Source organism: Alexandromys fortis, unplaced genomic scaffold (genome assembly GCF_014885135.2).
Source record: "Alexandromys fortis isolate MF-2015 unplaced genomic scaffold, M_Fortis_MF-2015_v1.1 scaffold_292, whole genome shotgun sequence".
In the NCBI taxonomy this organism is placed as follows: domain Eukaryota; kingdom Metazoa; phylum Chordata; class Mammalia; order Rodentia; family Cricetidae; genus Alexandromys; species Alexandromys fortis.
Genome location: NW_026068162.1, coordinates 239,536 through 265,418, shown reverse-complemented (window position 1 = coordinate 265,418; position 25,883 = coordinate 239,536). Strand labels below are relative to the sequence as shown.

The 25,883-nt window shown below is 41.8% G+C and overlaps 1 protein-coding gene across 2 annotated transcripts; it reads right to left on the bottom strand.

Annotated features, from left to right (window-relative positions):
* Window positions 1-6,852: 6,852 nt before the first annotated feature.
* Kcna3 (potassium voltage-gated channel subfamily A member 3) lies at window positions 6,853-24,476 on the bottom strand. 2 transcript variants are annotated; one of them, XM_050127830.1, is made up of 3 exons: window positions 21,028-24,338; window positions 18,040-18,205; window positions 6,853-12,286 (listed from the first exon to the last, which is right to left on the bottom strand). In XM_050127830.1, the coding sequence occupies exon 1, from the start codon at window positions 24,205-24,207 to the stop codon at window positions 22,624-22,626; it is 1,584 nt and encodes a 527-aa protein (XP_049983787.1). In that variant the 5' UTR covers window positions 24,208-24,338; the 3' UTR covers window positions 6,853-12,286; window positions 18,040-18,205; window positions 21,028-22,623. The 2 variants fall into 2 exon arrangements, with proteins under 2 accessions (XP_049983787.1, XP_049983788.1); XM_050127831.1 differs by lacking the exon at window positions 18,040-18,205 and having other exon boundaries at window positions 21,028-24,476.
* Window positions 24,477-25,883: the final 1,407 nt, after the last annotated feature.

The following is a 25,883-nucleotide window of genomic DNA, read 5'->3' as shown; positions in this document are numbered from 1 at the left end:
GTCCCGGTAGCTGTGAGCTTCTCTTGGAGGGATGGGCAAATTGTGAAGAAATATGGTAAATTAGAGGAAACGTAAAGTAGACTTCCTCTCTGAACTTTAGGTTGACTGTGACTCAAAGAGTGTGGTAAGACTCCTACGTGTGCTCCTTCCATTAGAAAGGCTATTTCAGTTTAGATCGCCAGCCATGTAATCTGTTCCCTATGGCACAAGGAAGCATTCTAGCTATTCTAGCGCATAAAAGCTGTCATTGTCTCCAGATTCTAAACCAGTTCAATATCGTCTATCATACAGACTCACAACCTGAGATATGTTGTTGCCAGTTAAAGAGTAATTGCTGGCAGTAATGCCCTTGATGATGCCAGTTCATTTAACAATTCAGGCCGGGGATGGGAGAGCGTGACAGGTTGTATAAGAATGTACATTTGAAGATGGCAAAGTTCGCTGCAGTATTGGGGGATCCCAGGTGTCCATGGGGATGTTCCCAGCTAGGTCCCTGGGCAGCAGAGCAGACAGTGCCTGAACTGGCCTTGCCCCACTATCACACGGATGATTATCTCTAATATCACCATAGAATCTTCATCCGGCCAGAATCTTCGTCCGGCAACAGATGGAGATAGAGACAGAGACCCTCATCAGAGCAACAGACTGAGCTCCCAAGGTCCAGTTGAAGAGCAGAAGGAGGGAGGAGATGAGCAAGGAAGTCTGGACTGAGAGGGGTTGGTCCACCCACTGAGACAGTGTGCCTGTTCTAATGGGAGCTCACCAAATCCAGCTGGACTGGGACTGAATGAGCATGCAATCAAACTGGACTCTCTGAATGTGGCTGACAATGGGGGCTGACTGAGAAGCCATTGATAAAGGCACTGGGACTTGTTTCTACTGCATGTACTGGCTTTTTGGGACTCTAGTCTATTTGGATGCAAAACTTCCTAGGCCTGGATGTAGGGGGGAGGGCCTTTGACTTCCCACAGGACAGGGTTCCCTGCCCTCTCTTAAGGAGAGAGAGGGAGGAAGGAGGGTGAGTGAGGGAGCGGGAGGGGAATGGGAGGAGGGAAAGAAGTGTAAATTTTTGAATGGAAAAAAATAAAAAAATTGAAAAAAAAAAGAAGTTAGAACTGAAACCACTTAACTGGATTCTAGATGAATGGCTCCTTAGTTGCCAGATGCCCACGTAAGGGACAAGAAGAGATTTATCTGAGAATACCACGGCCTATCCTTAGGAGGAGCTTTGCCCCTCCTGAACTTCTGGGAGCCTGTTGGAGTAGCCACCTCACAGTTTATGATTAAACAGATCCTCAGCAGCAGTTCGATTCCATCTCTCTCCGTGACCCTTCAGCTCCCACTTCACCGGCCTGGAAGACTTGAGATGTATAGGGTGTCGAGACCTGTTTGCAGTCCTCATGATTAGTATTTTCTTCCCCAAATCTAGACTCTTTATTAATGTGGATAGAAAAACCCCAATTTTCAGATTTGTGGAGCTGTTTGCTTTGAATTACCAGCAACTAACGTCTTAATCTGTCACTTTTTATTTTAGTAGTATGTATTTGCACACATCAATGGCGTTAAGCGAGGGGCTTCAGTACATATCTATGATGCCCCGATCCAGTCTCCCTGTGTACTCTGCTCCCAATCTTCCCAGCCTCTATTTGTCAGGAGTCTATATTCAGGTTGGCTATTTTGTGGAGCTTCCACGTAGGAGAGAGAACACACTGTGCTTGTCCTTTTCTGTCTTGTTTGTCTCAGTTAAGGTCCCCTAGGGCCACTGGTTTCATTGCACAGTGTGTCCATACAGTTAGCACATTCTCTCTGTCTTTTATCTGCCTGTGGACACTGGGCTGATTGCGTAACTTAGCTACTGTGACTAGTATTGCAGCAAGCATGGGAGAGAAGGCATCTCTTCCATATGCTGACTACGTTCCATTTGGATATGCACCTAGACATGGGTTAACTGGGCCGTGTGGTAGGTCTAGTTTCAGTGTTTTGAGGAGCCTCAGTACAGGTCCCCAGTAAACGATCTTACATTCTCACTGGCAGTGTCTCATTTTTCTTCACATCCTCGCCAGCATTTGCCGTTTTATGTTTGGTGCTTGTAGCCTCACGTAGGCTAATTTCCAGTAGATTCCACAGGAGTGAGAGAAGGAGTGTATATTTTGAACTGAAAGCCAGTTTGACTAGGTTTTATAGAGAAATCAATGGCTGAATCCTTTACAGTTGAAACGCAAGAGTTCTTATCTGAGCAGAATACTTCAAAGGATTGGAGATTAAAGTATGAAGTCTAGAAACTACTGGAAATGTTTAAATATTGATGTTAAAATTACACTTGAGATCGCACCTGATTTTCTGTTTCTAAGCCAGAAAGCTTACAAGAAGGACCCTGAAGGTTTCTGGAATAACAAACTGTCCCCTCGTCAGGAACTGCATGAGGTTAGGTGTGAGGGACTTGAAAGTACAAGTCAATTTCCTCAGTACTGCTCGTGTTTGAAGATTAAGAGAGAACATTTCCAAAAGAGAGATGCTTGGAGATTTATTAAATCCAAATGCTGCAATAGTTTGAAACATTTTTAAAATGTTTTCTCCTGCTCAGTGATTACCATCTATTGATTTATTTCATTTTCTATTCACGTGCTTTCTGGGACAGTGTTTTGTAGTCTAGACTGGTCTCAAAGTCCCTTTGTAGTTGAGGATGACTTTGAATTCTGATCCTCCAGCCTCTACTTCTCAAGTGCTTGGATTAAGAGCAGGTGCCACTATGCTGAGCTAAAGATTATTTTATTTTTATCTATCATCTATCTACTTTTATTTATTTTTGCTTTTTTTTCGAGAACGAATAAAGATTATTTTAGAAAGTATTACTGTGCCAGGCGTGGTGGATTGTGAACAGGTTCATTTAGTATTGCGTTCTATGATAATATTTAATGTTTGTTACAGTTATTACTGATACATACTGTCCATTTGTATGCAATTCAGGCTTTTATGATTTCAGTCAAGTGTATAATAAATATGAAGTATTTTTCAAATTAATAAAACAAAAGGTTTTTTTTTCCAACACAGAGACAATCATCTAGTTTCCTTAGACTGTATTTGCCTTACCAATCTAGTGTTGGAAACATCAGTGTGCAGCAGTTTTTGTAACTGCACAAGTTTTAGCTCCAGCTACAAAGAGCTAGAATTCCTTCCCTACCCTCATTTGCCTCTCTTAGTCTTTTGCATTTACCCGTCTTGCCTTATCCCTTCTCTTATTTCTTTTTTTCTATTCCTCCTTCCTCATAATACCTGAACCTGCCTGCTACAGAACTTGCCACTATGCCAGGATTAGAGGACTTGTCTGTTGTGATTCTACAAATTGTTGATCGCAGAAGTACCTCTTTCCCAGTGTAGTATTCATTTCAGCAAGTGTTTACTGAATGTCCCCTGTGGGTCAGGCATTGAACCCAAAGATGACTAGGTGAGGCCGCTTACAAGTTCCGTATTTTGTAGAGGAGTGAAAAGAATAGATGAGTATATTTTGTGTTAAGTTCAACAACAGTCTACTGGGGGCACAGGAGAGGGATGCTTAACAACTCTTCCTAGAGAAGGTGTCAGATGTTTTGAGATATTAGTTGTCACTTCACTGAGTCTAACAGTGTGGGTGGGGACACTGAAAGATATGACTAACACTGGGCTATAGGATCAGTAAATGTGATGACATATCACATTTGAGTGCTCCATGAGCAATTTTGGCCTTTCTTCTAAAATGATAAAGAGTCTTTGAAATATTTTAGCTAAGAAGATTATTACATTTATGATAGAAAGAGCTTACATTGTCCATAGTATGAAAAATTTAGGCAACTTCTACAGACGTGGGCAAGATTTCACAGGTGCAGAAGCAATGCAGAGGTGGAGGTGGTGGCAAAAGTCACAGAGTGAATTGTTGTGAAGAGTGAGGGAAAGGCCTGAGGTTAACTGATCCCATGTTTCTAAGCAGTAGTCTGATTTTTTTCAAGGTCATAGGATGGGTTGTTGAGTGTATGGCGCTCTTAGCTTGAACATGCTAAGTTTGAAAACTTTTCACAGCTTATAAACCACCCCGGATGATACTTCTACCGAGGAGATAAATAGACAAAAAATAAGTTATCAACGAGGGACAGAAAATCTCATGGAGCTGGTCAGTATCATCATGGCTTTTTAGGTTATATGAATCTCATAGACCCCGATGGCAGTGAGCACAGTTTGGTGTCCCCCTAACTGGAAGGTTTGCGCCCCCCCTAACTGGAAAATTAAATTAAAATTCAAACGAAGGTGGTGGGGGAGATTATAGAGATAGGATCAGACACTTGGGGAGCAGCAGCACTTAAGAGGTGACAGGAGGAAGATAAATAAAAAGTGACTGAGAAGGCATGGAAAGAGATGAAGTGCCAAGACCTAGAAGGAAAGAGGTGCCGGTCAACAGTGTCAGTTCTACAGCGATCCGAGGAGGTTGAGAGCTCATGTACAGTAAGGAAAAGGAGTCTGGAGGAAATGTTCCGTGATGAGGTGGAGGCAGAAACCAGACACAGTGGGATGACTGATTTGTGGCAAGGAGGACGGAAATAATTATAGTATATCGCTATCTCTACTTATTCCAGTCTTAACGTTTGCTCACATGCCTGTGGGGTTGTGTGTGTGTGTGTGTGTGTGTGTGTGTGTGTGTGTGTGTGTATTTGAAGTTTACTTGAACCACGGGTTAGACACAAGGTCCCATGAATATGTCCTCAGTCACTATGAACATCTGGAGTAACTCTGCGGTGAAAGAAGAAGGACCCTTTCCCCTGGTCTAACTATATACCACATAGAGTGTATTTTTGGAGGACTATTTGCTAGGTCCTTTCTTGGCGACAGCAAATGCTGATGGCTTAGTTTGACAGTGCACAGCATTCTTGCTGGCATTAAATATGCCCAGAGGGATAAGCTTATTAAAATCACAAATTCATTACTTCCTTGAGAGTAAAACACATAGCATTCTAACAGTCTTATAAACTGCTTCCAAGGAATTATAAGGCAAAATTAATTCTGCCTCAAAAATTGCTTCCACATTTACGAATGCCATTCCCCTCTCCCAATTATTCCCATCTCCACTGCCACAAACAAAAAGTCATTTTCTTCTGCCTGGATCCCAAGCTTCTCTAGATTTGACACTGAACCTTAAAAGTGTAATGATCACCTCGTGGTTCAACTTTTAGATTCCAGGCAGTATCTCCAAGATGCCATTTAGCCTCCGATTGTTTGTAGATTCAGTTTATGTGGAAATAGCCACTTGTTTCCATGGTTAGCACAATGGGTTTACATTACACACGTAACACTGAAGGTTACTGAGTGTGCTTGTGAACCCCCGCGCTTACATCTTCATAGAAAGCCATTTCGTACGCCAAATGGACCAGGCATAGACTCTGCCATCTGCTCATTTTCTTAAGTATCGGTTTTTAAATCAGATCTCTGGACTATTTACTTTTCTCTTTCTCTTACTCCATTTAAAACAAATGGAAACGACAACAAACCCCTCCCCCAAACTTCACTGGCTTTAAATTTTAGCAGGGTATTGCCATTTGGTTTTAGCCCGACTCCTTGGTTTTCATGACAGTCTTCTTCCATTATTCAAGCCTGGTATCATTTAGAGTGAACAAAAAGGAACAAGTTTAAAACAGGATGATGTAGCCTTCCTTTTGGCCGTGACTAGTGAAACCTCTAACTAGTCGACTTAAAGGGGGGAAAGGCACAAGAGTGACAAAAACTAAGCCCAGAAAATGAGACGATGTTCTAGTGGTCCTAAGTTACAGAGGTGTGCAGTACCACGTATGAACTAGCTTTTAATGTTGAAGTAAAACAAACAAACATACACACACATGGATTATCTTAGTTCAGAGTCTACCTACAACCCCTTGGAAACAACTCTAAAAATTCTGTTCTATGTAATTAAACAAATGGTGGCTCATGGAGTTGGCCATTAGAATTGTACAGGCAGAAGGCTTAAGACAAAGTTACTCCTTATAGAAAATGGAAGCTTAGAACTAGATACTTCTTTACAGCCAATCACCGCACATGTAAGGCTGTTTGAATCTCCACTTGTTTATGCCTGTTTTAGATAAAATAAAATTCCAGATGGAAACTAGAGGCCTGTTTTGATGATGTCGCCTTTGCTGACATTCCAAAGGCACAGACACGCGGGAGGAGCTGCTGTTAGAAAAAGAATGAAAATCAACATTGCTGGGCACAAAATGATTGCAATAGCTAGGTGCTTGCTGGAAGTTAGACTCTGTAAAAACATAAACAACACAAAACACTGGAGATATAGAGAGACTGCATAGTGAAAATAAAATGTCCTGAACATTTTACTGTTCTGGATATTAATAATTACTCTCCTAATCTACAAACTTTGGAATATCTGGCTATCTATAATCCATCTGATAAAAAGAGTCATCCACACACTGCCCATAATACCTCCACACTGTTTTGAACAGGGCAGTACCTAGATGAACGGGATTACTATTTTAAATGAAGTAATGTCATCATTTACTCTACGACTGGAATAAGACATAAAGGCTCAGCATTATTGTTAATCTTTTATTTTTCGTCTTTGAGACTTCATTGGGATTCTAGAACTGTAAGACCAGGCAATGGAACAGCATCTAGGGAATGTTAGAAGCCTTTGCTGTAAGGGAGGACAAGTGATAGATGATCCAAAGGCAGCTGATGCTGGAACTGTTGACAAGAGCTTAGCTTTTGATGTTTCTTCTGGAAAATCAAAATAAAGAAATAAAGTGGAAGGAGGGAAGGTGGAGGAAGGGAAGATCGGAGAGAGGGGGTATGAGAAGAGAGGAAACAAACAGTCATTTGGAATTATTACTGCAATAGAACATTTCCAGGTGTTTTATTGGATTATGTTTTTAACATTTGCAATAAACACTTCCAGTCCAATGACAAATTAAAAAAATCATCACAAGAAATATCACACAATCAAAACTCACAGGTGTTTACTTAACAAAAGGCCCCAAATTAAGCAGCGAACATGGCATAAAAATTTAACTTTACATTACTATACGGTAACTTGACCTAACTCAATGTCAAAAGAAAACGAATATAAAAATAGAAAATGCATGTTTGATTTGACATTGTAGTAAGAATACCGTTGTTATTAAGAATAAATATTACTTCATTTCATACAAAATAATACTTGGTTGACTTACCTACTCGATGGGGAAAACTGAAGTCAATGTTAGGAAATATTAAATGCCAGTATAGTAACACATTTTCTTTAACTATTCACAGTTAACACTGCATTGCACAGAGAAGTACAGAACGAATCACAGACTATTGATTTACAAGGGTAAGCAGTACTAGCGGCTACCTGATACTTGAGAACGAAAATGGAATATCGGTCATGGGTTGAAACATGACTGTTCTTCATATTCAAACCGAGAAGTCATTGGTTGTAATGTAAGTTGGGGGAAAATCCTTAAGTATATCGTTAAATGAGTGGAAAGCTTACCAGTAATTGAACTATGGCTAATGTTAACAAACTTCTACCTACGACTTAATAATCCAGTACATCTACACAGTTACTGAAAAGGATAGTTTCTCTAGAATATACACACCCTCCCAACTCCCTTCTCTCGTTTCCTCCAGTCATACACAAACTAAAAAATGATTGCTATGGGGCCTAGTTTTTTTCCCCTTTGAGTCAGAACAGCTGCAATTTCTCTAGTTGCTTTGAAAAACTGTTCCGAAATTAGCTGTTACGATGGGTTTTTAAAAAAGCCAAGTAAAAGAGATCGATGAAGAGCAGTTTTGTTTGGCATGGTGACATTAAATGGATATGAGGGTGTATGACTTGTGTGTGGGGACTTATGTTTTAGTTGGTAAAATCCTTGGGCATTACAGTAGGTAGACAGAGGTTGGAAGTTATCTAAGAAGGTCTAACACAATCCCAATGACTCCTTTTCCCTACAACATTAAAATTTTAACACATCTTTTGGTGTTTAAGTTTGAAATACAACGCAGCGAGAAAGAACACACACATGCCAGGATGGCAAGTGCAAAGTGAATGACATTTAGAGTCACTTATGGGCACATGGTCTATGGTAAGTCACTAGACTCTTTAACACCTTGACTGTTCTATCTCTAAACTCTAGATACTATTAGTAATTCATGTGGGCAGTGCTTTAGAAATGAAATAGAGTATGTTGATGGTCTTTGCAATGCGTAAGTATTTATGTAAATGAACAGGTGTAGACTCCAAGAAACACTACATACACTGTTTGCATTCCTTTGTATGTGGTATATATTGTATGTTACACCTATAATATATGAGCTTAAAAAAACCACAAATGATAGCATTTATGGGGTAGTCCCCAAAGTAGTCTATACAGTTCTCTCACAGTTGAAAAAGAGGATATTCCTATTTGGTTTAATGTCACACAATTTTATGGCATTTAAGAAAAACACTTTGACATTTTAACTAAATACTTATCCTCCCCACCCCCACCCCCCAGCATGAAACAATCACACCATAGAAACAATTTACCAGAAGAGGAACACTGTGGTTTTTTCACAAATGGTTGTAGGATACAGTATTAACACGGTATGCTGGGATCACCATTTAGCACATTTTATCAACTTAAAAAGAAAAACAAAGCTAATGAAATCATTCCTCAAGATTACGGACACTACCACATATGCAAGAGACTAACTACACCTAAGATGAAACTTCAGCTTCACAAAACTAAAATGATCAGATTAGATGCTTTAGCTAATTTCTCCACTAGTCAAAATATACATTTCCTATTATGACAGAGGCATCTGAAACCTGCCCCTTTCTGAATGGAAAGGAAATAGGACTAACTTTCTGGACAAAGGATCTCAGTATGACAAAAATATTTCCATTATTCAATGGACCATTACCATTTTAATAAGTTTTCTAGTGTCTGACTCTGGCGTTCTTCTAACCTATTTCTTTCTACACTAAAGTCAGTCACCAGAAAATACTCCCATTTTTAATGGGCATCGTCACCTGTCATCTTTGTTGTGCAAAAAGATATAACCCTTCTTTCCTCAATTGTCCACTAATGCCAAACAGAAGTGTTTGGGTATCCCTGAATGTTTTTCTCACTCCTGAGCAAAACAAATTACAGTATGGCTCCATTGGGCCTCCTTTGTATTAAAAAATTCACAAAATTTATGAATATTCTTTTATATTATAGTTATAGTTTCTGGGACCAAGAGGGCATTAACTTTTAAATGTGACAAAAATTGTATCTTACAGTCAGCTATAGTTCACTGGTATGCCAATATATTTGATTATTAAATTACAACAAATTGTGGAGAGTAACTTGAAAAGACATTTGTTTAGGGAATGAATTCAACATTAAAAGATGAAATGACAAGTTTTAACAATTTAGCTAGATCTGAATGAGAATGAGGTCTAAGTTTTTCAGGTCTTGTCGAGGTCAAACAGCAGTATTAGGAATACACACGTCTGAGTTCATAATCTACCCAGTTTCTTGAAAACTCTACGGCATCATAGTGACTGATGGGGGGGGATCAACACATAAGGGTATTTATGCAAATGTTTTAAGAACCTGAAATGCCGCAGAATGTTAAAAGATGAAAAGAAATATGCAGATTACTAAATTCAAATTTAAACTCTTTATAGATTAAGAAACTGGAGTTCTGAGAAGTTGAAAGGACTTTCCTGGGGCAATGAGTGCTCGGCAGACTCAGTATTGCAATGAAGATCTCCATCTGGGCTCCCGCGTGTAAAAAGAACAAAGAGAGAATAAGGCAAACACTTCTGTTCTCCGGTCTTTTCCCATCTTTTCCTACCTTTAGTCTCCTAATGTGCAGTAAAGTTCTGGGACCATTTCAGCGTTTCATGCACACTGTGCAAATCACCTTAACGTCCAATTAATGTTACCGATACCTGCCCCCATCTTGTTAGCTGTTTCATTAATCTGCTTCCCTTCTACAGAGGGATGCCCCACCCCTCCGTTTTTCATGATCCTATTATAGATGAGTGAAAAGATCTTAAAGGAGAAGAAATCCTATTTCTTCTTCTCACAATCTGAAGAATGAGATATTTCATGGCACTTTCAAAGCTTAAATCTTATTCCAATTTATTCTTTAGAAATGCATATAAAAATCCTAGTGTGTAAGTATTCTTCAAAGCATTTTTCAAGAGATGTGTGTAACAGGATTTGGTAGCGGGAAAGGGCTTTGGAGTTTGCTGAACCTGGCATGCCCACTCTGCAATTCAAGAAACTAAAGTCTAGCAATGGTAATGACTTACCTGGGGTCCCAGAGGTAGGCAGTGGGTAAGAATGCCAGTATCCTGTTATCGAAGCTCATGCTATTTTTACTACTCATCATGTGAATGTTTTGGTATGTTATGCATCTGACACTGTTCTGAGCTCTTCTTTGGTGTGTGTGTGCACGCGTGTGTGTGTGTGCAAAATTCCAGATTTTGTATTCCAGATTTTGTCTTTATTTTAACTGTGGCCTATAATCCTAAAAGAGATATACTATTACATACACTACATTGCTTAAAGATGGGTCATTGTATGAAGGTATTTCTTGCACAATTTAGCAACACCTACTGATCCTTACACAAACACCTGAACGTTTAAGAACCCCTGGTTTGTTTTCATCCACCATGATTGCTTTACTGCTAACGGGGCTGTGGCCATCAGTTATGAGGAGTCAGATGACTGCAAAGGGCTCACTATTCCCAGTGCTAGTATCTCTACAACATGAGCGAACACTAACAAAAACAAGGTGGTGGCTGTATTCTCACTGTACTCATGGCCATTTCTATTGGAGGCTCACATCACTCAAAGCAAAGACAGCTGTCATCCCTTTATCTTCATTAAAATGATAGCAATATGGTCTCCATGTTTTGACATGAAGAAATTTCCAGGAGATTATTAAAACTTCACTTTAGACATTGCCTCAAAGAAAGTTACCTGGATTGTGTTTCTACCTATTTGGGGGTTACTAGGTAAGTGGCTGTTAACTAAGGTTCTTATGATTAATGAAATTCATCATTTGAATTTTTAGGTCATCATATGATTAAACTTCTAAAAGTACTCATTGCTTTTTATGCACTTGTTCAGGCATATCTTGACAATAAACTATGCAAGTGAATAAAGTAGTGTACATATTGAATGTTCACAGTTTGACTTTCCATAAGGCTTATGAAATAATATACAAATAGCTACCATTCTGCTGAGATGTCACAGTAAATACAATAATGGCACAGAAGTTAAATGTTCCCAAATGGGACGCCGTCTTTATGACCTCCCGAGTCTCTTTTCCAACTAAAAATTTGCCCCTTTTTAATTGAAAAAGAGTTCCATTTCTAAAAGAATATAAAAATAGAAAATGAGTCAAAGAATATTTTACACATATAACTTTGAAGGAAAAGTTATAAACATCAGATGAGATATTATATATATCTTAAAGAATGTACTTTGTCTCACCGTACCAAACATCCCATGAAAATAAAATAGAACTTGATATATAATAAATGCCTAAGTATAACTAAGTATTGTAATTTTAGTTAACACAGACAACTTAAACAGAATAAGAACTACTGCATTTTTTGTAAAGTTAAGGTCAACTAAAACCTACCTAAAATCTAATTTGTTAATCTATAATTTTGAATTAAAAAATAAAAGAATGTCTCATCAGGCAAGGCACGTTTCTTTACTACCACTCCTCTGGGCACAGTGTTGACTTCACTTATTTGTGTGAATGGGATGGGTCTACCAACGGAAGCCTTTGGTATAGTCACACACTCACAGATAAAGTTAAACCTAACCCAGAACACAGACGATAGGAACATGTTTCACAATTAAATACAGTTCAATACTTGAATGAAAAAAAAAAAACAAACCAGCAATAGTTGGCTTGTTAGAAACACACAGAAGGTTATCTTTATCCGTGACACTGATTGTAGTTTGGGGATGTCTTGACTCCATCAGAATGTCAACAGGTTAAGATGATACCTTAATATTTTATTTTTTTAAATATTTTTTATTTTTAATGTTCCTCTCTTCTCTCCTGCTTGATATCATTTGTACCACTCATAATATGAAGAGTACCCTACAGCTCTGAGTTCTTTCCTTCAAGTGAAGCATTTTTTAGAGATGTATCTCTGAATATTAACTGAAATAAAAATATGTTACTGTCATTCCGCTCTCATCCAAGCAGTTAAAACTGAGCATGCTTCTGGTCAGGGTCACTCTGCAGTTCTTTATGTGGGGCTCTCTTGAGGGACCTGTTGGATAGAGAAGATGCAATAATCACACTATATTTAGCATTTGAAATGATAGAATTTATGTTACAAGGAAAGTTCCATTTATGAATTTCTTTAAATTTATGTTTCCTTACTTTTAGCTGTAAAGTTCAAAAAAATTCATTTTTTTGAAATACTGTAGACTATATTTTGAATGGCTCCAATTTGTAGATCAGAAAGTTTCAGATTATGCTAGCTATAATTTTTCAATTAATAATGATCCATTAGTCCAAACTAAAAGGATAGTGCGCTTTTGGAAGAGAGAGTTTATCCTTATCCTCAAGGCCATCTGGCAGGTTTACAGTGACTTTTAGAAAAATGTGTTATCTTCTCAATGATTTCCAAAGATTTCTGGTTGTATCTCCTCCTGTGGTGAGCTAAAATGAGAACTCTCTGTAATGAATAGACTTTCTGTCCTTAGAGAGGCGTTAAATGGAGAGGGATGGGGTAAAGAGCAGGGAGAGGGAGGTGGAGGCAAGGAAAGGGAAGGGATGGCAAGGGGAGGGAAGGAAGGGAAGGGGAGGGGAGAGAAGGGGAAGGAAGAAAGCCTTGTGAGTGTGAGAGCCTAGCACCTTTTTGTTACAAATCTAATGATCCTTAAAACATGACTATGTGCAGTTATCTATCACTTTAAAGAATTAAAACAAAAACTTCTTTGTCAGGGGCTGCGAAGAACCAAGAAAAGAAGGCTATAGGTTTGGTGAACTCCCTCTCCTGGTTTTCAGTTTTATCCAGAATCCAGAACGGACTGTGGTACTCAGTAGACATTTTATATATTACAAAGGCAAGTCCCAACCGCCTTGCAGTGTCTGACACATTTTGGGTCCTCACTATAGGTATGCTAAGTGGATAAAAAAGGATACATTAAATTCGGGTTATGTCATCAAAACATCTGCTTATTCTGTAATACAAAGGAAACCCACAAAGACATAAGCAGAGACTGTTAAACGTGTGAACATTATCTATCAGGCTCATGAAGAAGACTCTTCCTCACATACACTCCTGGCTTTAGCAGATGTCCCAAAGATGAGGATCTGGGATTCCACCGCACTTTTGATGGGAGAATTGTTCATTCATCAAGCTATGCACTTTAGCAATTATCTGCAGAAACATTTTTCTTGGCGGTATGGATCGCACTTGGTCATACGGTCAACACTTTCTTTACACTACTTTTTTTGAGTAAAAAATAAGAATAGATCTAAAGTATGCTTAATTTTTATTATGAAAATACGGAAACTGCAATGGTTTAGTTATGAACTGCCACTAGGAAGAAAACACTAATAACATGAATGATATGGCCTCCATTTAGAATATAAGTCCTTATTCTTTGCTTGCTGAGCCTTCGGTCTATTTGTCTTGAGATGGTTCAGTTAAGTTACACTTGTTTTTGCTACCATTTCAATTCAGTAAAGTGGCTGGGCTTCCTGTCTTAAATCTCATGTGTCCACTACTTCCTGTGAAGGCTTTGAAATGTCTGGTAAGAATAATGTAGGGCTGGGTGGATGGCTCAGTAGGTAAAGAACTTGCTGCACAAGGATGAGGACATGAGTTTGATCATCAGGACCTGTGCAGAAAGGCAGGGCTTGGTGGTATGTGCTTATAAACTCATCCTGGGGGAGGTGGAGACAGGTGGAGACCCTTGCACTGATTGGCCAGCCAGTCTAGCCTGCTTGGTAAGCCCCAGGCAAATGAGAGAAATACATGGTGGATAGCTCCTGAGGAATGACACCCATGGTTGAGCTCCGTTCTCTGTATACATGTGCACACATGCCCACAAAAACCTGCACTCACATACATATCTATCTGCATACTTGCATGCATGTACACACACACACACGAATCATACAGTATCTTAATAGGTTATAAATGTAGATAAAGTTGTAATTCTATAGAAATAAAAATAAAGGTGCTATCTGAATAGTATAAGAATGCTTATGTTAGTGGATAAGAAGTGGGTTGAAAAGGAATGAATAGACATTAAGTATCAAAATGAATTCTATAAAAGAGATAGAAGGTATTGTGAAAAATGATGACCTATAATTAAAGAAACCTGCTCAAAAGGGGGACAAGAATGGGCAAAGTTTAATAACTATTCAGTTGCAAAGAAGCAACTCATAATTCTATCAAGTTCAAAGAGAAAGAACTATAGATTCAGCCCACTGAACAATGTGTATTTGATGAGAGGGTTGGATTCATCCTAAAAATGTAGATTTATTGGGATTTTGTTCTCATGTTGTGCCTGTATTTTGACATCTATTAAAAAGTTAATATGCCAGGCGGTGGTGGCACAGGCTTTTAATCCCAGCACTCAGGAGGAAGAGGCAGGTGGATCTCTGTGAGTTCAAGGTCAGCATGGTTTACAGAGTGAATTCCAGGACAGCCAGGACTTTTTCACAGAGAAACCCGGTCTCAGAAAAACAAAAACAAAACAAAACAAAACCATAAAACAAAAAACAAACAAACAAAAACCCCAAACAAAACACTTAATGTTGGCCACATCACCAGTAAGTTCTACAGTTCCAGCAGCTAAACAGTAACGAATAAGCCCAAAGACTAGGAAAGAGTTTTCTCTATTTATGTATGGTTTTCTGGTTGAAGTTTTGGAAGTTATGAACTGTTGGCAAGCAACAAAAGGTTTAAACACAACAGTACTTAAAGTTAGTAATCTGAAAGATATGAGCATTGTCAAAAAACAGGAAATTCATTGGGAAATGAGCTTTGAAACTAAATAAACGTTACTTTGAGTAACATGAGGAATATTTAAGTCTACTACTAATGAATATCTAAAATTTACAGATCTAAACATGTAAGTAAAATATCTAAATCTTATATAGCATAACAAACTGGTCTTTTCAAATCAGTAAAAAGGGATGCAGCTAAAAAGTTCACAGACTCTAGGAATAAAACAACGATACTACAGTTTGTATTTAGAGAGAATAAGTGTCTTTGAAATGTGACATATGGGAACCAGCAAGATGGTTCAGTGGGTGAAGGCACGTGCCACCAACCTGATGACCCAGGTTTGATTCTTGCAACCCACACAGTGGAAAGGGAGAACCAACTCTTAAAAGGTAGTTGTCTGCTGACCTCCACAACTGTATTGTGGGCACACCCACCCACGCACAAATACATACACAATTCAAAAAATTCAAAAGCATGAAAAACGAGACATTATTTATTTCTACCTTTTGTTTTATGTCATTTCTTTAAGAAGACCTAGCAAGATATTTTCACATAGAGTATTTGGTTCCACATAGGCTTATTAGATAAGCTGCTGAATGGAGTCTCTAACTTCTGTTGGTTTACGTATGTAAACTCAAACACATATGTTGATTTTAATTTGTTGACACATTTAGTAAGCAAACGATGCTGCCTGGATGTGCAGAAGAAACCTCCAGCCCATCCACTGGTCTGATTTGCTTGGGAATGGAGACAATTCAACGGGAGTATGGAGAAACACATTTCTCTCTAACTCAGCAGAATCTCACATCCTGCCAAAGAGAATACATCTGCCACAATGCTATCTAAAACCATGGCAGTATCTTTGTTTAATGGAAAGGTTAATTCCCAGGGGAGTCATCTGTTGGGATTTTCTGTAACACTCGGGTCCATAAGTCTTTGTCCTCATGTGTGAAGAGGACTACTAGCTATAAGAAGTACTCTACTAGCTTCTATGTAGGACCCACGGTCTCCGGGAAACATCTTAAGTGCTAAGCACCCTTGATGATATCCATATTTAAATCAAGGGATTCCATCCTTACAAACGGGTAGAGCTTCTCATAGGAATCTGAAGTATGTTATATACATCGAAGTCTTTCCAATGGACAAAAGGGCAGAAATTTTATCCACGAGAGCATGATAAGGAGTGGGAGCCCTGCAGCAATGAAAACCATGCAAGAAAACCCACATGTTCCTCCAATAAATACACACTGAACACAAATGTGTTTCAGGTACCAGTCCAGGCCATGGCCTCAAGGAAGGAAAAAAGAAAATAATAAATCGAATAGACAAAATACATACTACGCTAGAAGGAAGATTAAAGAGAGAAAGGCACAAACGGGGCTGTAGTGGCAAGCAGACTGGCCGGGAAGGCTGTGATGAGAAGGTGACACAGCAAGGGGGCGATGGACTGAGTCATATGGATGACACTCGAAGGCTCGAGCACACTATGCATAAGGAGCAGCCAGCACAAACCCTGCAAGGTGGAGATGATTTCTCCATTTTAAAAAGAGCCTGTAGAGGGGCTGGAGAGATGGCTCAGAGGTTAAGAGCACTGGCTGCTCTTTCAGAGGTCCTGAGTTCAATTCCCAGCAACCACATGGTGGCTCACAACCATCTGTACTGAGGTCTGGTGCCCTCTCCTGGCCTGCAGGCATACACACAGTCAAATATTGTATATATAATAAATAAATAAATAAATATTAAAAAAAAAGAGCCTGTAGAGCACTCTGGATCAAGTGTCAGAAAGACAAATAAGGCCAGAAGAGTTAGAGAATTAGGTAGGGCTGTGCAGGCCACTGTGAGGTCTATACAGAAAGACTGCTATGAGTTCAAGATGCACCTGGTCTGCGGAATGAGTTCCAGGCAAGCCTTGTTCCTGAGCAACCAACCAACCAACCAGCCAAACAAACAAAAAGAACAAGAAAAACCCAATTAAAAAAAAAAAACCGAAGAAAAGAAGAAAGGATTACTGAGGGTTTCATGCTAAGAACTGAATCAATTAAGGGAAAGGAGAGAAGCTGGGGTATCAATTAGTAGGGTCAATAAAAATCTGGGTGAGAGACAATGATGGTTTGAGGATAGCCTTCTTAGTGAAGAGCTCGTGGGGGACCTCCTCATAAATTCCCCAGAGACTTGGTACAGTGACAGTCCCAACTTGGAAGCTCACAGGAAGAGAAAATGCTTCCTTCTTCCACAAGCGAATGAGGGACCTCATCATATGCAACACCCGAACCCTGAATAAGCACCTGTTCTATTACTCTTCAGATATGAAGAAACAATATTTGGGGTTTATTTAGTTGCTATATTACTAATGACCAGAGCCCTAGGGGTTTTCCAGGGAATTGTTCCTATTCTTCACCTGAGTTATGGTAAGAATATGGCCCTCAAGAAGATGATGGAGCCTCTTTTCCAGGACTCCTTTCTAAAGTACATGATGGTGCACATCTTGAAGTGCAAGAAAAATGCATCTGATGGAGGGCAAAGGGAGGAAGGAAGGAAAAAGAGGGAGGGAGGGAGGTCACAAAAACGCCTTTCGGGGATATGTTATCTTTGCAGTTTGGAAGAGAAAATTGGCCCGCAGCACCACTAAAAGCCAAGCCAAGCAGCTGTAAATCTCTAATGAACTGGAATCATCAGGTGTTGCACAGATAAGATACAAGACCCACCTCCATCAATCAGGCTGTTTTTGCAGGCTGAGAATGAGTATACAATGAATACTAGTATCAGACACCACACCACACTGACCATTTTCTGGCAGGAAGTTAAAATTTGTAAGTAAGGTTTGGAGTTTTATAGCTTTCCATTATTTTTTTTTTTAATTTACCCTGATTTATCTTTCCTCAAAGATAAATACCTCCACAGAAGGTGTATAACACACACACACACACACACACACACACACACACACACCTCAGCACAACATAGGAAATCCTACAAACCAGTAATTCTTTCTTAGTTGAAAAGGCCCATTACAAAACAGAAAGCAAAAAAAAATCCTAAGACGTAATCCCTACCTAAATAGCTTCTCCCAGGTCTAGAACTTCTCACTTCGGCCTCACAGTGTTTCTGCACATCTCCGGATTGAGGGGCACATGCTTCTTTGCATTTCTTAGTGGGAGGGGTTATCACTTTTAGTCACAGTTGAGAGGTGGAAAGGGCTTGAAACTGCTGTAGACAGTGCTGAAAATTTCAATGTGTAGAAAATATAATTACGGTTCTCAAAGGAGTGAACTGTTGGTGTATGCCATTATGTGCTGGAGTTCTATGCTGTGTACAAAGCTGTCGCCTGGGTGTGTTATATGACAAAGCTGTAAATACGTGTCATGTAAACCGTAACTTTAAATATCATCTACTATGTATATAAAAGTCGATCAATCCTGAAATTCTGTTTAGAAGTTTAGAAATAACACTTTCTTCACCACCTCGTTTTGTCACCATAGTTAGACGATGTTTGATTTTGGCACAATGTGAGTTTAAAACGCCACACAAGAAAAATAAATACTAAATGTTAGCCTCTATGGTCTGCTCTGGATCACTGGCTGTGGGGCACAGGCATCCTCCCGAGGTGGTGCTGAGTTGGACCGATCCAGCCACATAACTCACATGCATCTCCTTTCAACACTCAAGATGCTCAGCTAAGTTCAACAGTGAAGCCTGTAGCTGGCAAAGCTAACTGGCACAGGCAAAGGCGCATTCATTAGCACGCTACTCTAAAGCTCAAATCACTGTTTTCATGTTATAAAAGATTTAGAGCCTTGGAGAAGGTGCTACACCCAGTATACAAGGTCTTACTGTTTTCCTGCAGTCTCTTACGGACTCGTGGAGTGGCTAGGTGAGTCATTAATGCCAAAAATCTCAGTGGTCAGAGAACCTCCTATTTTCTGTCCTGTTGTAAGCAACCCTTACTTTTCTTGCAAGAGTCAAATGTTTACACTAATTTCCGATATGGTTCCTCAGAAGCCTAAGCAAAGTACAGGAAATGAAAAGTTTAATAATTTATATAATGTTATTTATCATATTGCCAATTAAAATGATGCAAGCAGGAAATGACTATAAAAACCCCAGAAATACCGTTGTCCTTGCAGGCATCCCTAACATTACTGATAATGGCTTCTAAGGTTAAATCCAGATACGTCAATTATGTTATAAGGAAAGTCAATCTCAATCTGATTTAAATGTCTTAGGTTTGGTTCTCCTGGTTACACAGGTCTCATTCCTAAGAAAGGGCTAATTTTCAGAAGGCTGATGAGGTTTCTACACACTAATTAGTAACATGGACTGAAGCCAAAATTAAAAGTCTCAGGGATTAATCTTATCTTTCAGGATGCACCACAAACCTAGCATGGCTTTAGAGTCATCATGACCTGGCTTCTAATTGTGGCTGGGTGTCTCACTAGCTTGAAGTCACAGGGAAACACTTTAGCATCCGTCATCTCGTGCTCATCCTCACTGAAATGAGGTTAATGCCACCACAGAACTGACAAGTGTCCAGGGCGTTGCTGATGCTTAGCAAATGTTAACTGCGTTAGTACAAACAGGAAATCACTGGTTTCTTATTCACAAAGCTTTGCATTAACTATACAACTCTCATAAGGAGTGACCATAAGACCATGTAGTCTCTTAATCTGATGTACGTCATTAAATTATTTAATACAAAAATGTATGAAGGATTATTTATTACTTTTATATTACGAAAAAGGAAGTAAGGAATAGAGAAGTTATGTAATGTTCTCAAGGTCATTCAGCAGAGACAGGAGCCAAACCCTGCTCTAAGACTGCAAACAGTTTCTTTCAGCCACTTCACTAAAAAGCCGGGAAATACTGATGTAAGGTGAGAGCGTTAACCTGACAAACACAAGGCCCTACTTTCTGTGCTAGGCACAGTACCCAAATCGTCAAGCATCCCCAAATCAAAACACAGAACCTATAACCTTTAAGGAGTTTCCAATATGGCGACTGGAAACAATTACATCACCTGAAAGCTATGACTCAAAACCTGTGCTATTTCTCTGGTTAAGAAAACAAAAGGTGTCCTTCAACCTCCTCTGATTTAAGAAGCATAAAAATATATCGGCTAACATGATCTGTTTATGAAAATAAGCAAGGTGCTTATATTCCTAAATAGCAGTAAAAGTGTTACCTTTATGTGAGTCTTTTAGGTGACTGCTCTAATATTACCAAAAGGGGCCATGAAAGGAATGCCTCTCTAGCAAGAAGACCAACTCATAGATCAAAATGTGAATTGTCCAAAGAAGGTCATACAAGCAAAGGAAAGTAGGTAAAATTCTGTTTAGACACAAAGAACAAACAGCAACCAGGTAGACAGGGAATTATTGCCTCTACCTTTTTTTCCTCTCATATTTCCTTTATCTTTCCTCTTAGAACCTCCATTAATATTTCCCAGTCTCTCAAATGCACAAATATGTTAGGTAGGCTTATGAGAGATTACCTGAAATGATTTTGCGAGCTTTGAAAATGAGGGTACTGTCATGTACTCTCGAGGGACAGACTACTTCTGTGTCACCAAAGCCAGAAAGCAGTGTATAATTCTTACAACACACATAGAGCAGAATGACTACGTTGAAGTAAACTGCCCAACCCTATTTTACTTTTAAGCATTTACTTCAAGAACTACTGATACTAAGGAATTATGTAACTGCACCTCTAATCTAGCAGTTGTAGGGTCTGCTTTTTAATTCATTTTAAAGGGGAAACAAGTTGTTCAGGAGCCAAGTGGGTTGGTCAAAGCAATGGAATAATTTTCAGCTCAGCTTGGCTAAAGGCTGTTCAGTAGAAAAATTTCTGTATCCTTTTGCAATGAACAATGGGAACCAAAAGATAACCTAGGACACATGGGGGAAATTTCCTAACGAGCTTCTCAAAAGGCAACTGGCACGTATTATAAAGCTGTCGATTTTGCAAAGATAAACCTAGCTAGGAATGACGCTTGCCCGGTTCCCTGCCAAACGGACCACTCTAAGACACATAGCCACAGTGCTCACCTGATTCTGCCTGTCTGCTGGCACCCCTCAGCATGTGCCTGAAATCTGCAGGTGTTCTTCCAAGGTCTTATTACTTCCTGATCCATCCTTCTTTTCCATTGGCTATAATACACTCCTTAAAACCTGCATCCCTCATATATCGGAGGTTAATTTTGCTTTTCAAGTGCTGGGATGGTGATAATTCTGTTGTGGGGTCCGGATGGACTTCTTTTTCTTTTGTAACAGGAAATCTGAAGGTCTCTTGTAGTACGACTTGGAGTACACTGACTTTTACTTGCTTTTGCACAGGACATGTTTATACTGTTGTTGTCTCTTCGTTCCTCGGCTTGTCATTTCTCGGTGAAAGAACTGTGCAGGAGCATCTTTAAAATTTGTTACCAAAAAAAAAACCTGAAATCTAATTCAGAGTCTTACTTATTGTGGCTTACGTGTAACATTCCAAAGATGATCTTTTCCTTTTTGCTTCAGTCATTATGGGATAACAGTAATGATTTATATAAAATATAAAAAAGCATCTTATGATTCATTTCACCTCAGTCTTACACTTAATTTGTGCGGTTTATTCAAATAGTATTTTTTTTTCTTTATGAAATCATGTTAGTAGGAACCATCTGGAAAGGTTACTGTGGAAACGGCAAGGCCTGAGGGGGGTGGGGCTAAAGAGCAAAAGATGCCATGACAACCTTTTTCGGGTTTCCCAGGAAACATGGGTTGCTATGGGAACTGCATCAGTCAGGTCCGAATTAGTAACTTCCGCTGGAAGGGGTGTCTGTCACTTTAATCTTCTCGTGACACCGCAGAAGCTTATCTCTCACATGCCTTAGGATTCTTGGTTGTTGCTCTTGACAGCTCTGAAAACGAGTTTCTAGACGTTTGTAGATGTTGGCTGGGGCACACACTCACAACTTCACTGGAATCCGTGTCTAATACTCGCAAAACGCTTTGCAAACTCCAAAGAGTTAATAGTCAGATCAGGACATTTGGGCCATTTCCCTTTTGGTTCAAAGTTACTGCGAGCCTTAAATTCTTAGAGGAGAGATTCAAATGGAAAGACTGGTCAAAAACAAAGTCAATGCATGGTGGGCTTATAAGCCATCGCTCTAGTTAGACTTTCTGTCCACCAATCCAGAGGCTGGGTAATTAAACCAAACAGTTCACAAACACTAACAAACGGCTCACCAAACAAGGAGCATTATTTAAGTCCCGCCTCCTCTACTCAGTAAAGAGACAGCTATCTTTTGATTTTGAGGTTAAACAGTTACTCCGGCCCCTGAAGTTTCGTTTCCTCCCAGGATGTGGGTTTTCATGGGGGGTGACTAGAAATCAAGCTTTAATGTAAGTTTGTTGGTCACAAAACTAAAAGACGAGGAGAGAGATTTAGAAAAAAGAGCTGAGAGAACGCAGCCCACTTGCAGAACAGGCACCTGTGTCAGTATGAAGCGGCAGGGAGAGGGAGAATGCAGTGTGCTTTTCCACTTTTTTTTTTATGGCCTTTCCTTGATGAATGGTCTGGAAATGTATAAATCAAGGGCATACACAGACCAAGGGGGCACGGTCCACACAATACTGGGCACAGTCTGTCTACTGTATCATATATTAGACATCAGTGAATATCTTTTTAATGTTGACACACGAGTTGGGATTATTGTTCGTGGTGCAAGTGGCGGTGGAGTTGGCCGTTTTGAAAGGGGTCTGGGGGAAAGCGCTGTGGTTCATGCCCCCCTCTTCGATCACCATATACTCCGACTTACTCAGGGTGGAGTTACTCCGGGCTTTTCGGAGCTCCTCGGCTGAAGAGGAGAGGTGCTGGCAACTTCCCACATGCATGTACTGGGCCTGCTCTTCCCCTTCTGTCTCCCGGTGGTAGAAGTAATTGAAGTTGGAAACAATCACAGGAACTGGCAATGCAATGGTCAAGACACCTGCGATGGCACAAAGTGAGCCCACAATCTTGCCTCCTATGGTCACTGGGTGCATATCACCATAGCCGACAGTTGTCATGGTTACCACTGCCCACCAGAAGGCATCCGGGATACTGTTAAAACCCGAAGAAGGGTCGTCTGCCTCAGCAAAGTAGACAGCACTGGAGAAGAGGATGACCCCTATGAAGAGGAAGAAGATGAGCAGCCCCAGCTCTCGCATGGATGCCTTCAGCGTCTGCCCCAGGATCTGCAGCCCCTTAGAGTGGCGGGAGAGCTTGAAGATGCGGAAGACCCTTACTAGGCGGATGACCCTTAGGATGGCCAGAGACATGGCTTGCTGCCCATTACCCTGTCGCTCAGCCAGTTCAGTGCCCAGAGTGATGAAATAAGGGATGATGGCCACAATGTCTATCAGGTTCATGATATTTCTGGAGAAGGTGGCTTTACTGGGGCAAGCAAAGAACCGCACCAGCAGCTCAAAGGAGAACCAGATGATGCACAGGGTTTCCACCACGAAGAAGGGGTCCGAAAAGCTGGAGGCTCCAGAGGCGGTCCCCGACGTGCTGTTGTTGGTGGCCTCGAACACGTCCTGCGACTGGGAGGCGGGGTAGTCTTTCTCATCTCGGAACTCGGGCAGAGTCTCTAAGCAAAAGATGACAATGGAGATGAGGATGACCAACACCGACACGATGGCAATGCCCCGGGCCGGCCCCGAGCTCTCCGGGTATTCGAAGAGCAGCCACACCTGACGCTGGAAGTCTCTGCGGGGCAGGGGCCGCTCCTCCTCCCGCAGGAAGCCCTCGTCCTCACGGAACTTCTCCATGGCCTCCTCGCCCAGCTGATAGAAGCGGATTTCCTCGGAGAAGATGTCAATGGGCACATTGACCGGTCGGCGGATGCGGCCCCCCGACTGGTAGTAGTAGAGGATGGCGTCGAAGCTGGGGCGGTTGCGGTCGAAGAAGTACTCATTGCGGAGCGGGTCGAAGTACCGCATGCGCCGCTTGGGGTCGCCCAGCAGCGTCTCGGGGAACTGGCAGAGGGTCTTGAGCTGCGTCTCGAAGCGCAGCCCCGAGATGTTGATGACCACGCGCTCCCCGCAGCATTCCTGCTCGCCCGCGGCGGGCAGCGCGGGCGGCAGCGGCTCGTAGCGGTCGCAGCCACCGCCGCCGCCGCTGCCACAGCCTCCCTGAGGCGGGTCCCCACCGCCGCCGCCCGCAGCCTCTGGCTCCAGCAGGTGGTCCCCGGGCACCACGGTCATGTCTGGCAGCAGCTCGGCGCGGCCGGGGCTCTGCAGGGTGCGCGCGCCGCCGCTCGCGGGGTCCTGCGCAGGGTGGGCGCGGCGGTGGCGGGTAGAGGGCTGCGGAGGCCGAGCGCGGGAGGCGGCGGTGCTCTTCTTCCTTGCAGGAGGCGGCCGGCCCCGAGTCGCTCTTCCTCGAGCTCCCCGCCCCACCGCCGCCTCCGCCCCGCGAGCCCGGCCCGCCGCCTGTTGCTGCGGCTGCGGCGAGGCTCTGTCTGGGGCTGGCGCGGCGCGCGGGGCTGCACGGTTCAGACGCCTCCTCCCTCCTCCGCACCCCTCCCCGCGGGGCGCGCGCCCGCCTCGCCGCCGCCCCCGGGTTTCCCGCCCACCGCGCGCGCGCGCACTTCCCGCTTCCTGGCCGTGCCCCTTGCGGTTCTTTGTCACTGGATCTCCTCCAATTTGCATCCCCTTCCCCAGACCCTCCGGAACCTCTGAACTGCTACCCAGCCAGTCTGGCCCTGGAGGATCCCCACCGCCTGGCCTCATTCCTGGGCTCCACTTGCTTCTGGATAGCGTGTATTCCCTTCCCGCGCGTGACCGAGTCCCAATTTCAGGGCTGTTAGATCTGTTCAAGGACCACACCTTGACCCTCGGGATGCAGACCTCCTGGCCTTTTACACTTTGCCTGGACAGGAGGAAGGGCAAGTTCCAGGAGTGTAGGTAGCAGAAGTCCCAGGCAAAGGAGAAGGAAGGCCACCAGGTGCCAGGCCTTCTGACCCTGAATGTTGTGGGAGGAGGGGGTGAAGGCTAGGTGGTTAGCGTGGGCAAGAGGTGAGTCTGGGGCCAGCATCCCGAATTTGGACGGTAGAAGATTGTTAAAACCTGGTGTGTAGGTGCTGTAAACGATTGTGTTTGGACAGGAAGCCCAACAGAGTTAATGGGCACATAGGGTCTGAAGTCTTTCCGGGAGTCTTAAAAAGGGGTCCTTAAAGGCATTCAGAGACCTCACTTTCGTAATAGCTAGTTTGCCCTGGACTGAATCAGGGCTAAGTTTCTGCCTGGGATTAGCGAGGGCAGCCTGATTTTTAAAGTCTACTTTCGGTGGGAAAATAAGAGGGGGGATGGTAAAGAAAATTCACCACACCTCATCTGTGTGGTTAGATAACTCAATGATTTGTCTGCTGCAGGACAGACATGAGCAGGCCAGATAACCTAGATTGTATTTAATACACTGCAGCTGCCCTGGTGGTGGGGCACTTGCCTTGTTTTAGGCGCTAATGTGGGAAAGCCTTCATTCTTGTAGCTTCTGCCCTTCTTGCTTGTTTTGGGCGCAGAGAAAACATTTATTCCCCTTAAACTGTTTCTCCAAATTGTTGTGCTGGCTTTAAGCCTAATTTCTGGTCCCGGGCATTTGAGTTACCCTCAAGTATAAGTACTAGAGTCACAAGATTCTGTTTTGAATCATCACAGTCATTTGCAAAAGAGGAACTGTTGTCTAGACGTCTTATCATTCCCTGAAGTGAGCTGACAATCCAATTTGATGTAAGTGATTTGTGGTCATTCTTTTCTACCCCCTCTCCCAGCCGTCAGACTCTATAATAGAAGGGGCTTGCCCAACTTCTGTTCTTAGCAACCATCAAAGCACCTTGGGAATCATGGGAACTCAACATTTGTTTGTTGAGTCGAATTCCACAACA

Excerpts from the sequence above, each read along its gene's own strand:
- Kcna3 (XM_050127831.1), bottom strand. The coding sequence starts at position 24,207 with ATGACCGTGGTGCCCGGGGACCACCTGCTGGAGCCAGAGGCTGCGGGC.